This window comes from Saccoglossus kowalevskii, chromosome 4, assembly GCF_978046115.1.
Source record: "Saccoglossus kowalevskii chromosome 4, keSacKowa6.1, whole genome shotgun sequence".
In the NCBI taxonomy this organism is placed as follows: domain Eukaryota; kingdom Metazoa; phylum Hemichordata; class Enteropneusta; family Harrimaniidae; genus Saccoglossus; species Saccoglossus kowalevskii.
Genome location: NC_140644.1, coordinates 6,353,972 through 6,368,454, shown reverse-complemented (window position 1 = coordinate 6,368,454; position 14,483 = coordinate 6,353,972). Strand labels below are relative to the sequence as shown.

Here is a 14,483-nt window from a genome sequence, read left to right as displayed (position 1 = left end):
TTTTTTTCGAAACACTGCAGGGAACTCAAGCGAACGTTAAAGCGCGGTAGTCGTCGCGCTGCGCATGTGCGAGATATATGGGTCTCATATAAACAAAAATGGCGACTTTGACTGTTGTGCAGATCAACGAGTACGAACTGAGACGTTTCCAAGCTTTAATTAGGTAATTTTCATGTTATTCGAAGGTATCAAAGAGTCACCGGCAGTAATCAGTGCAAGTCGCGCCCAGGTCAAACCTCATACTTGTGATTTCCATTTGAAGAGCGCATAGGATTGTGGGAAAATCAATGTTTATCAACACAAATCTCGCACATGCGCAGCGCGACGACTCCCGCGCTTTAACGCAAGGACATTTCGGTATTTTAAATATACGTTTCAAAATAAAATACAATGCTACTTCTATGGAAACTTTGTGACGAATTATTGCTCAAGTAAGGCCTGTGTCGTATCTGTGCAAATACTCAATACAAGTGGCAACAAATGCCCGGCCATCGAAGAGAGAGACTGAGAGACTGCCGCAGTCTTTAACTAACGTAGGAAGGAAAATCAATACAAGTATTTGAATGATGGTGGACACAACACTAATTATGACAAAACACTTGCTGATGAGAAATACTAGTCAGTCTAATACATATACATCGATAAACCAAGTACATGTAAATGATATTGCGATGTTCGTGCGACGCGTCGACGCGGCACGGGAAGTACAATCTCTCTCTTTCTCTCGATTACCGATTCATTTCCAAGATTCAATCGCTGTGCCCAGCACATCAATACAATTGGAAACGTAATTTACCAGCCTCATTCAATTGTACAGTGCAGCGGAGGTCTTTTAAATCATATTTACAATCCAAAAGAATAACAACGATGTTCATCAAATTAAATGACCATATTTTAAACACCAACAACAGCAAAAACAATTGAGTTAATTATATATTCATAAACACGCGGTCCCCTTAATTCTACAGTAATAGATGACCCTCATATTGACGACGACATTTTTTTGGCTATCACTGCGGACGTTAACAAATCTACCATGTGTGTCCCCGTGCCGTACACATAACTTTCTATGACCAACGATAATTATACATGTTGTTTACTTGTCAATTTTTAGCTAGCGTTTCACGGTCAACTAAAAAAATAGCTGTCGAACAGAAAATTTGACAGTTTAAACTTGGAGCGTTATATTATAACTTTCAGTCTATCCAATCATTAACCGCAATTGACTGTCTAAAAACCAAAATAACTTGTATAAACACCCGGCACCCGATATCACGGAGATTGTCTTGCAATACCCTCTAAATATTTAGCTAATTTAGCATAACAATACTGTCGCAGTTGCCTCGCCCATGGAATAAAGCACCTATATTCGGTCCAGTACTCGTGCTCATTAAAGCCTCAAAGTTGTCAGAAAAGCAGTTCGACGTATTAGAAAGAAGCTATTCCCGGAAAACACCACGCTCTATTACTCGTTATGATATTTTCACTTGTCGCTTGTGGCGACTAGATATAATATCAAATGTCAGTGCGTTATTTTTCAGTTTTCCGCGCATAACCCAAGAGTTTGTTGCGGTGATGAGAAATTGATCACACATCAGTGTAATACGTTTCACATGGCTGCATATGTTTGTTTAAATCTAGGAACTATCTCAGAAAGCTCTAGATACTTGTAAGAAAGGATAACTCGTGAATGCGTAACGTAGACTGATCGGGAGGGAATCAAATGAAAATTTCAGGGATATACGCGCAAATGATATATTGTATATTATTAGTCACAACGCAGATTTTAAATATACGTAAGATGTTAACTCGTCGTAGAACGCAAAATATTATTTTTTCTGTGGTTGATCGGCATTTTTAAATGCAATATTTTTGCATTCGTTATTCTGAAACACACACTCAATTATTTAACAGCAGGACAATGATATATTCAGTATGTGTTACGATGACTAACATCTGTCGTGCATATAATGTGGAGAGCATGAAAAATGTATTTTGAAGCAAAACAATATGTGCTCCCCTTCACTAACATGAAAACACAATTAGCCAGTATGGTATATGCTTGAATCAATCAATCTTCCAAAATGATAAGACGCGGACTCATGTCAACTTAAAAGAATCTCTTCACGAATTGTTCTTGATTTATTACAAAGATAGATATATAATAGTTATTTCTCCCCAAAAACGTCTCAAATGACACAATCAGGAATTGATTTATCCAGATATACATTTAAACATCAAGCACGTAAATAGTACTAAATAGTTATCATGCAGTTTGAATAACCGTCGTCTTGCAAGTCAATCGAATCACTGATCGTAGAAAAAAATCCCAAAACGTATTTTGTTAGTGGGATAATATGCCGTGATTTATTGCACACTTCTGTTCGTCTCCGCTGGGACATGTATACTAAGGAGCTTTCAACGCATCCACCCGTTATGATATATATTTACGACGTTCGGTGCAGATATTTACAAAGCCTCTACTGGGCAATGAGTACAAAATACTCAGACCAAATAAATGTCATTACACCTAGCTCCGAAAAACAATGTAATTTACTATCCCGATAAAAGCCGCATCATGTGTTTGTTCTGAAACGTATCGTCACCCCGGGTTACAACGTTTGAATGTCAAATTATGTGGGGATACACTACGTCTGTGACACGGAGCGCGTTTCGGGTTATTGGCGTCACGCTCGTCGTATAGCGCGTGTTGGAAATATAATTCCGTCACTGAACGCTAAAGTTCGTACAGTGCAAAACTGTTTATCGTTGGTAGGTTTGGCTTTAATCTTACTAAATTATTACCACATGCAGAGAAAGTAAAAACTCTGGCAGTACGGGGACGTTGCATTCAACATTGCGCGTCGGTCATGATTACCGTACAGTCTTTGCGTATGCTTTGCAGTATTCTCGTGATAACATCTAAAAATAAACTATTGAAAACATTATTAAACAAGTATTAACTGCAACTGATGAGTACATGACAATTTTTCTTTCGAATGAAACGACAATTCCCCTCGGCATAGCGGATGCCACATTTCGCATTCAAAGTGAATACTTGTTACTTTAAACAGTGAAATTTACGTATACCTCGAAGCTTACAGATAGTGTTTTGTTATCTCGAATTCTCTAACGAATTGTATTATTGTGAGAAGATTCGTTATAATTAAACATCCCATTATTTGGATTTACATTAAGTTGTCAGCCATATATGTTGCGTATATTCATGCATAATAAATGTTTATATAATTTATTTGAACGTGTCCCTTAAAAAGTATGCATCTGTTTTCGAACTGGTCTATAAAATAATCTCTGGTAACATTCATTTTCATAATGCGAGTCGCCCCTGAATACCATGAAATTTATTTGTGCGCTTCGTCCCATGGTAACCAGTAACCCCAAGAAGGTGAAATGACGGCTTAATATTTTGAAACCTCTTGACAAACTTATTTTGCCAGAGGCAGTTTGTGAACTGGCCACGGCTGCATTGAATATTTAGCCATACAGACTTTCCAATGATTATGCGAAGTGTGCTCTCCCTTTAATTACTTACAAAAGGGCAAATAGTAAAAAAAAAAAACATCTATGGATTTTTATTATAGTAGAACAGGTCTTAACAATCTATAGTGACAATATGTATTGCACTACGTCATAATTTAAAATGACTCTGTAGTTAACTGTTATAGTAACGTCAAATCGATTACTCTGTTTTCATAAGTACCCATGCTAATCGAAAGTTATTTTATGGAATGGAACTCCACACTGAATCACGAATGATCTCATTTATAGAAAATGTGTCACAGTTATTGTTTTTCCCGTACTGTTTGAATGATCCAAATATGTTATTTTTAAAAGAGAAAAAATGATTGCCCATTGATCTAAATGATAAATCAGTATACTAGTACACACTGAATTCTCGCAACTTCAAACAAAATAGCGATAACTGTCGCGACATGAACGCATGCGCAGACGACGAATATTCGCAAGTACCAGTCACCGGTAAATACACGCGTACGCATCAGTGATATTGAATTTATAACGTAATAACAATACTGAAATAATTTAGAATCGTTGTAATGCGAATCATTCATTCCCAGTCGTTGTCCTTTAACGCATTCACCGCGGTGGAACGGGGAGGTGTTTGGACAAGATACATACATATTTTACAACTGGAATTACATCTTCAATAATCAGAACGGACGTAGTTTGTTTGAATTTAATATATACACTGCGCATATAAATAATTCACATTGTGGACTTCATCAACTTAGCTAAAAATTGAATTAAAAAGAAATTTAGTAGCTTATTTAATTAATATCACGCTCTTTTACAGGTATAGAAAAATAATTGCACTGTCTGAAATAGCGAGCGTAGACATTCTTTTTAGATTACACCACGTATATGATTAAACTGAATTTAATCTTTAATAAAAGAATATTGGCAAATAATCAATGAATATATCACATATGTGACCAGCCGCCCTTGAGGTTGACATGGGGAACACAGAATATTAAGCGTGTTTAACAAGGAATTCCCGTGGATGATGCAGCATCGTCGATTTCAGTATTATTTGTGTGATATCTGCTTCCTGTATTGTATTTTGTATGTAATTCCAATTGGTTAGTTGAGACGGTTAAAGCGAAAGATTGCGACGAATTGAGAATATAATTCGAGATGGGATACTAACAATAACAAAGGAATGTTTCGTCTCAGGAGATTAAAGTAAGGTATGCTTCAGTGAACGGGATATATACGTAGCATTTAGTGTCTGCATAAAGGAATTTCAACGCGGAAATAATAAATATGCGATAGACAAACAATTATACAATTCAATCTACAATACAAAATATGCAATATTATATCCGCCAACAAGAAATGCTAAATGTAGTATTTAATTGTATAATATGCAAATATAGTAGGAATATTTGGTTATAACATCGTATGCAATATAATATAAAGTTCGGGGAAAACTTCATTGCAGAATTGTCGTCTGGACATTCCTCAAGCTACGATTCACTAGTATATCATATTAAAATAAAATAAAATGCGACCGTGTATTGTCCGAGTGCATACTTTTTCGGTATCCTCGTAATAACCTTATTGTATTATAAATCTTTTCCTCCCAAAGTTACATCATGAGAATGCCGAAATACAAATAAATTAGAACAGATTGAGCGAACTTCTTTGTATTGGGTCCGGTCAAACTTTGGGGACTGCCATGTTTGTTTTTATTATTAGAGGACGCTTACGCGCGTAATCGTTCCATATTTGGAATTCGGATGAAAATAACGCTGTAACTTATGGCGTTATGGTGACAGATGTATAATAAGATAAATTATTCCACGTTTAAAAGTACACATGAACACTGTTCACAGCCAGGTTATGCTAGTCACTGGTCTGGAAAGAGAACTTGATCGCATCTGAGCCCATGCCAGGTTCACGGTCAATCATGACGCATGAATGCGGACGCAGGTGTTATTAGCAAATCCTGAGCGTTATTGGAACACGTCTTCTTTTCTCAGTAAGGAAATAACATGTATACCGCATTTTATTTGGCGATTAAAGAGCAAGTTGGTGTACTCGTTATTGATCGTCTTGCTTCAAAATTTATTCTGCGAATTAATGAGTGGTTGAATGTTGTTCCTCGTCTTCGAACTCAGAAGATGACACTCTTTAGTATCATCATGTCTTGGTGTTTAGAATATTAATATTATTTGTGAGAAGTTTGTGTCTTACGAACGCTACACAATAACATTGATGAAACCTCATTGATTGTATATTGATCTTCAATACGAATGTTTTGAGTGTTCTGCTTTGCATTACACAGCTTTGCATTACGTTGACCTTCTCAAATAAACACAAATAATGTGAGAATCCCAGGGCCTGATATAGTCGTGATATTAAACTCACTCGGCCGTCGCGCACGTCTAGTCAGGGTCTTAACTCCCTTCCCTTGAGAATATTTGTGTATTGCGTGTAGCTGTGTGTCAGTAGTCATTTGGATCATTTTCAATTTCACATTGTATAGTTTGACAATATTACACAATTATAAATAATTGATATAATAATAAATAATTATATAAGCCACGTGTATGACACATGTCATTATGATATTACGTGAACAAACATTAGATACACAAATGTAAATATATGTATTATTATATTAAAGCGATACTGTTGTCATGGCTACATATACGTTTTTCACGTTGCTGCCACATTGCGTATAGCGCATAGCGTGCGTGGTGTACGTAAAGACTAATCAGAGAACAGACGGACATTAAGTAGCATGCGCAGTTCTAAATACAGTTACTGTATTCTTTTAAGTTACTGGAAGTGCAGTTATTATATCAACCACGATAACTCAAACAGTCAAAGTTAACTCAAAATACACGAGAACAAACGAAATCAAATTGGGATTTCGAATAAAAGAGAAAGATGAGTGCCAAACAGATTCATTACAGACTAATAACTGTAAAAAACGTTCAGTAGCTGTAGTTTTGTTCTAATTTCCGAGTATTTATGTTTTAATTTTATTCCACACTTTAACGTAATCGAGTGTAGCAGTTATTACGTATGTCAACTAATCTGGTATACATTTTGTGACAATCAAAGCATGTCCTTTATTCTAAACAAACACTTTTAACTCGGCAAAACTGTCTTATTTTAAAACGTATGTTTGTTTTTGCGACTTGCATGATTTGGTGAAATGTAGAGGTTCTGGAGGAATACGTATCGTGTGGAGAAATGTATATCTACCCGACTACATTATACCACTAACGTTTACTTGTATTGTCATGTATGAACATTATATTTACTGAGCGACCTAAACTGTTTATTATTTATTACTGTTCGAACTGTGCTGTTCAAACAACTGTTCAGAACTGTTGATGACCACGTAACAATTCATTATTATGTCTACTATTTAAACCGCCATTTTTTCCAGACCAATTTAACACTTTCCAAAAACGTTGTTAAAGTAATTTAATAAACGTAATAAAATTAATAATCATTTATGATCAACAACATTGCTTGTTTTAAATTAAGCGTATGAAATATTTATGTCCCCCGACAAACAAATTACGGTTCTTATTCTAAACAGATGATTTCAACTCGGCAATATTGTTTTATTTTAAGAGAATTAAATACGTATGTTTGGTTTCTCGGCACACATGTGTTTGTTCATTGCAAAATATTTTCAAATATAATATGTACAATCCGATTAAATGTTATTTAATGAGAAAATACTGCAAAATATAATACTGCCTAAAATGAAATAATTACGTGTTATAGGTAACGCCAACTAGACCAACGCGTTTTTGCGGGTTGCCTTCAAAATATTTACCGCCATGCACGCGACATATACTAAATATTCTGCACGTGCTTTATCCATCATCTTAGGCGCCGTGATTGGTCAAGGTTTTTTCAACCGTAATTAATATTATTTTTCATAAATTATTATTTAGCGTTCATGTCTTCGTTAAACAATATGCATAATCCTTTCTAATGACAACCGCAAATCAGCGCACCAGGCGCAGCCAGTCAACCATAACCATCCTGCGGACCATTCACTGAGAGAAGTGTAATCACAACTGTTATCTTGTCCACACTCTGGACCGCTTCTTTTCCATCAATCTTTGAACATAGACACCTGCAATTCAGCCAACCGTTATGCCCCAATAGCTACGTCCAAACGTTGGCAATGCGTTTGAGTTTAAATTGATAAATGTCAATACTAAATTACTGATGTGTGTGATACGAGACCACTCGTTTCTGTATTTTGTGTTTAACGCAAGCCATGCGGATTGTATTTGGTGTTTGCAGAAACTCGTTGTTTTATACATTTTACCCATTTTTACTGTCGAACATATGCGTTTATTGTTGGTAGATAGTTAACTGACTTTGAAAACGGCAGTATTACACTTAGTATTATTTTCCTATTCAAATGCGAATTTATGACGCTCTCCATTCCTAAATGTGTATTCAGGCCTAAGCCTAAAACAGAACAAGGCACTCCAGGTTACTGACAAAAATACGTAACGAACTAACATGCGTAGTACATAATTGTGCATAAAATTATAATATATAACGCTTGTAAACACAATAGCACATCATTTTGCCCTTGGCCTCTTCTAAACAGTAATTTAAATGATTGCATTTCATAGTACCCAGTTACTTTGATTCAATTGTCTGTGGTTAGTGCAACATGATATAATGTGAGTATATCACCTCAATTCACCAGTTATACAACGTCTCTTCGAACACAGTTATACAGAATGACCACAATCGTTGCTGATTGGGAAACAATTTGAGAAGCGCCTACTTCATTTGCATATTTTCCTTTCATTTTTGGCCTTTATTAACTATTAATTCGTGTTCATTTTGCCATATTGTTACAGAATTCTTAGAAAAATGTAACCGCAGTTGATGCCACAAATACACGCAAATGAAGTGAAAACAAACGACACAGGTTTTGTGTAATTACACAAACCACATAGCTCTATGCATAAGGTATATACTATAGCCACAGAATAAACTACATCATTCAATATCATGTGTATTGGCGAAATAAATTGAGTCATTAAAGATTTGATTGGTTGAGAAATTATCCTATTATCCCGGCGTATGCCATATACCTGAGTATGCCATCTAGAAAATGAATAAAGAAAATGCATGGTTTTCCGTGTGAATTAGGTATTATATGGCATTTCTCTCAATGTGTCCACACTAATATATATGTAATATTTTTCCAATACTGCGTAAAATTGTAATTGTAGTCAAAGCTTAGTTCTGTGTTTATTGATCATCATAATGCATCTATTCAACTCATCATTAGTGTGCCTTTCAGACAATAACATGTCATTTGAATTCAACTGAAGTGAGTATTCTCTCGATAGAAATTGTTAAGCTTAACTGCACGCACAAACTCGGTACATTATGACGAGAGCGAGGATATAACATTGTGGGTATCTTTCGCGTGGATTTCTCAAATACTTTTCTGTTGAAATCATCCAAGCTTAAAAGATTACGCTATAATGGGTGGCTGTCCAGCTGATACAGAGTGAATGTAATCGAGTGTATATATCCCTAGTTCACATCCTTGAGATTTCACGTGTCTCACGTAATGATTGGCATATTACAGTCTACGTGAAAACCAATAAATGTTTTAATTATTAAAATCAAGAATTAGTACTGCAATTACTCCAATTAATTAATTATTGAATTAAAGTACGATTTTCAATTTCCTGACACAAGAATCACATCAACATACAATTGACTTATAATAACAAGTCGTTTTAGAAACTGCAAATTTGTTGTAATGTAAAACAAATATTCTATATATTTTTATTATCCACATTTTTATACCACTTTAAATTGTATATCTATCAACAACGAATGATCAAACGTTGCCGTCCATAACTAAACAGGAATGATACAGTGGTATCTAGCGACCCACGTAATGCTAACCATGTCACTCATTAAATTTACGTTAGATGTTTTCTTAGCAACTGTCCGAACTTCTCTAATATTTTCATGCGCCGCACGCATCACAGATTGTTCACGCGGAAGCTAATATTGCTAACCGACATTACACATTGACACACACACACACCAGGTAAACAGACAAGGCAATCAAAATAAATAATGTATGCTGCTTCTATGATAGGACTGAGCAAAATTACATTTAATCATTCCAGAAACGTGTTTTATTGGTAGTTCCTAAATCTCAACGCAGAAAAAAAAATAATGAAATATCAGAGGTTTCAGAGTACACTTGCTTGAAATAAAGCAATGGTTAAACCAATCAAGAGATTAGTTTGATAGAAGGCAAATCATGGATTCTTATCATTGAAATGTTGTGAAGTTTTTTTTTTTTTTTTTTTTTTAGAATAATCTGCCAGATCGCACGATTTATTTTATTCATATGATCACTCCCAAAATCATTTTTGCCCAGATGAATGTTTAAACATGTATTGGTTTTCAAGTTAGTACATTATTGTTCGAGGTTATTAGGCTTGTCGGCAGTCACATGTCTGTATGACGGGTCAATGTTTAATAACAAGCTGCGGTGTGCAGCCCAAAGGTTGCAATATTGCAAATGCAAGTAGGTAATTACAAATGAAAATGTAATTGAAATAGGAAAGGCATTTTGCTGTGACACACTTGATAAGCAACGACGGACGTGGTATTTACTAGATAGTTTAATACATCTTATTATCCGAGTATTCTTATTAACATTTAATTCAGATGCATTACAAGATTATAATATAATACTGAAGACTGGCCACGAAGGCGATTGCATTATTTTCTTACCAGTCACCCTGTTGTCAATTTCCTTCCCGAGGGCAAAGATTTTCTACTCGGCTTTAAGGATTTACGTTGTATGATCGACGTATAGTGTTTAAATTTATTTCATCACATGGCTTCATGTGAGATATATTTGCTTGTTCATTTCACTGGTAACATGATATTTTATTGCGTTTTATCTCAGTAAGTAAATCGCTGCAGCTTTTAAAATGTCTGGTGATCGCCAAATTGTGTAACGTGGACATTAAAGTGAAAGTAATTTTGGAAGGGATAATAGAACGATACAAACGAACCACGAAAGTGTTGGCGACCTTGATAAAAGTTGGCACAAATACTACGCAAACGCCAACATCGGTGTTAAATCATTCTTATCAACAACTGTACACTACTCTATCCGCAATTTATGAAAAATATTATAACGTCATTATAATAAAGGTAAGGTAGTATATTTCAAGGATTGACTGTGTATAAAGTATGATAAATAATATTATATCACAATTATCTACACATGAACAGGTGAAGGTAGATTCCAGTGGGGGGAAACGTCAGCTTCGCAATACATGTACCGCCGACAGACAGCATAATACCGCGTAATGTTTCGCCCTGGGGCCGATAAAGCTTGTTTATTTTAACAGTATCAATCTTACTGGGTAAAGATTTACGATAACAATGAATTTATGGACACACTGTCGATTGGATGATTTGTAAAAATTGTCGCGATATTTGACCCTTCGGAAATTATTTTTGAAAATTGAAATTAATAATTTATCTAAAACTATATATAGTAACTGAGCACAATGTGTCACTTAGCTGGCACACTGGAATGTCTAACGCATTCAGAAACGACATTATTCCCTATAATACAGTGACAATTAGACCTGCGCGTAACATTACAGCCGGTCATCAGGCTGTATATTTTGTTCGCAGTAACGAAACTAAATATTTAAACGTTCGACTGCCGGTGCCGAAGTGAACATTACTAATTATAATTTGTGATAGAATAAAAGCGTTGTTTAATGACTTATTTTCGTGAGATGACGTCCTCGGGGGTAATTGCTTAATTGCAGCTTGAGCTAACAACGCTATTTGGCAATTGTACTTGGTGATTGACAAAGTGACAGATTGTCACTATTACATCGAATTATGACTTTACGAGTCTAGGCCTACAATAATAACATAATACACAGAACGTATTTTGTTACTAGGATAAATAACATCTTCCGCCCGCCGCAGAACAGGGTTCAGTAACATCATCATGGTATCTTTTGATCGATTAACAGTTGGATTTCGGTCTGTACAGTTTTAGTGCCTTCGCCTGTTTGTGGACGATTTGAACTTGAAGTGAGGCGCAATGTCTATTTGAAACATGTATTGAACACAGTGCATTCATATAACGTTGGCGAGTGAAGTGACTAGTTGTTTCGTACCGATACTGAATACCGCGCTATCCAAAATTCAATTACTGAGGCGCTGTTGCCATGGTGATATCATATCGATCACGGTACAATAATATCGAATGAAACCATTAAATAAAATCAGGGGTGTATTTGATTTGCATGGGACCACGCAACAGGTCATAAAAGAAATAAACTTACCGTTGAAATTCGGGCGAATTCTCAAATCGTAGTTTCGGAATAGATTATCCAGGAATTCGCTTTGTTTTCTTTCATCTTGCGTCATGTTCCTAATAAAATAACATTATATTCAATGAATTAGTGGGTGAACATTGACAATTGTTATGCAAAATGTAGTCCAGTCGACGCGTCATGGCTACAATTTCAAATAACTGATCGCTACTATTATACAGCTCACGACCATGTCGCTTTCCACAGGCAGTAAATACAACAAGCAGATGTGCACGAAGTGAATTTGAAAAAGACAACTGTGATTCATATCAAGAAACAACACTGTTAAGCTAATCAAGGGAAATCAATTACACGAAAAGCAGTTATTGTATTAGTGTGTGGCGAATGGTAATATCAAACCTGTCATCACTTATCATGGTTGCAGTTTGATAAAGAGGAACCACAAACACCCCGAAACGTAACTTGAATTGAAACACCATTCTACCGGGACGTAGAAGAGTCGTTGTTATTTTATACTACTCTGAGGCAATTATACACAGTGCGCAACTCGCGGTGTCGAGTAAATGGCGATGTTGTCATTGCGGTGACAGAGAAGAATACAGACTCAGTGCTCTTCGTCACGTCGCTAACGAAGTACACAAGTCTGCACTCAAAGCACATTACTACAATCATAACATTCCAAATCGATACCACTCTGTTTTGTTCAGATGAACAATGGCACATATACTCACGCTGCAGACTGTATGGAGGCAACGAACAACACTAAGCAGTTGGCCAGTATGATAAACAATTGCACGCACGGTCCCATCTCTTCGTGCTAACAGTCCCAACCGCAGACTAACAATGACCGCAGTGACAAGCCGCACGCGAGCAAACACGCACTTGCACTGACGACCGTAACGCCAGACTGAGATAGAATGAAGTAGTGGAGACAGTAGTAGACAGTCACCACCACACTGCAATTACTCTCTAGTCTACCTGCTTATACGATAACTGTGATTTGCATACGGTCACGTGATCGACGTCATAGACAGAACAAGCTACATAGAATAGACATACATTCGCCATAGATGACCATCCTTGACTTTGACAGTTTTTTGAAATATTTCAGCAAGAACTGTAATGTTTAAAAATATGTGTATTTAAAAGTGGGTTTTGAAAATTGGCCGTCTCCATGTATACTCAGGAAGACAGCTAGTATTTTACTTAGTGTATATTTAGCATTAGACATTGACTCAACTATACCTAATAATAATCATATTGACACTTGAGTTGACTGAACTTGAAGTTGTATAAAAATAACGTGACGTATTCAATAGTCGCATTAATGTTGACGACAGTGCGGCGCTCATTCAACTGTCAAGGTGATTGTGTCAGAGTGTTGACGTATGAACGCATGGACGTTATTTTTGAGTAACGTCACAGTTAATGACTAATCCATTGTTGGTCCGTGCTAGATAGAAATAATCAATACACGATTTTATTTTCATATTCAAATTTGAATCAAAGTCCTCCGAGACACGTACATTCGTGAGTTTAATGCAATCGTGAATACAGACTGAGCTATTGCAAGTGTAAGTGCTTCCCCCAATAAACAACTAACTTCATGTATATATCGTTAGCGATTTACAAGCAATGTTCGCCAGGAGAGAGGTTTCATCATTAACTAGTAGAAACAACTAGCGCATTTATGTGCTGCATATTGCGTAAAATTGCGAGGATATATACTAGTAATATAATAATATGAATTCCCGCGAACAAAGCGTACGCATTTTAATATTAGATAGACGAGATGTACTGCGGTGTGAAGCAACGCGTTTTTTTTAAATGCACATAAAGGCAATCAGCGTATGCTGCATTGTGGGATAGCGTGCAAGAAATAACTAAACAGATAGGAATCATATTACACAATGTACATAGTTATGCTTCATCATTTAATTAATTTTCTTCAGGTCATCATTTCAATTATTAAATCTATGTTATTAGTGCACTTTTTTCACTAATTCTGGGTATTAATCAGTCATTTATTTCAAGGCAATGATAATAAATTGCAATTTTGGTTGAAGTTCATTTTCTAAATTGAAAGACAAATAATTTTAAACGATAATTGTTGCTTAATGCACAAGCTACGTTTGACAACCTGTATCATGCGATTAATCGAATTATCGACTAGGCTTAATTGAGATTGCCTTATACATATTTAATGATTAGAGCGACAACAGACTGCCTTGTTATGTGGTTAATTGTAAAAGTAAAGCAATGTTTTGCCACTAAGGTTGGCAAAAACCAGTCAGTGCGCATCCTACCTAAAATATAAAACTAGAGTTGTGTGCTGATGTTACGCGTCGTAGTTAATAAAACGACGTCCAAGCAATGCTGAGTTAGCGGATCGTGATCTACTGATGATTAGTACATACCATGCATTATTGGACAGGCACATGCTGATTGGGGAAAACGTAAACAAATATAGGCATGTAGACCGTTACTCTGTGACGTCATGAGTTTACATTTGTGCCTACCAACATGCGATTTTCTGATAACAAATGTTCCTCACTGTTCAGCGCTAGCTCCCGAATTGTTGTGACAACGTTA

At 35.9% G+C, this 14,483-nt stretch overlaps 1 protein-coding gene across 1 annotated transcript in view; it reads right to left on the bottom strand.

Moving 5' to 3' along the window:
- Positions 1-12,851, bottom strand: part of LOC100368970 (glycine receptor subunit alpha-3) — a 35,205-nt gene extending 22,354 nt beyond the window's left edge. The window contains exons 1-2 of the mRNA XM_078009856.2: positions 12,623-12,851; positions 11,901-11,989 (exon numbers count right to left, since the gene is read on the bottom strand). Of these exons, the coding sequence (XP_077865982.1) occupies positions 11,901-11,989; positions 12,623-12,699 (166 nt within the window). The 5' untranslated portion in view covers positions 12,700-12,851. The remainder of the gene's footprint in view (positions 1-11,900; positions 11,990-12,622) is intronic.
- Between the last annotated feature and the right edge of the window lie 1,632 nt (positions 12,852-14,483).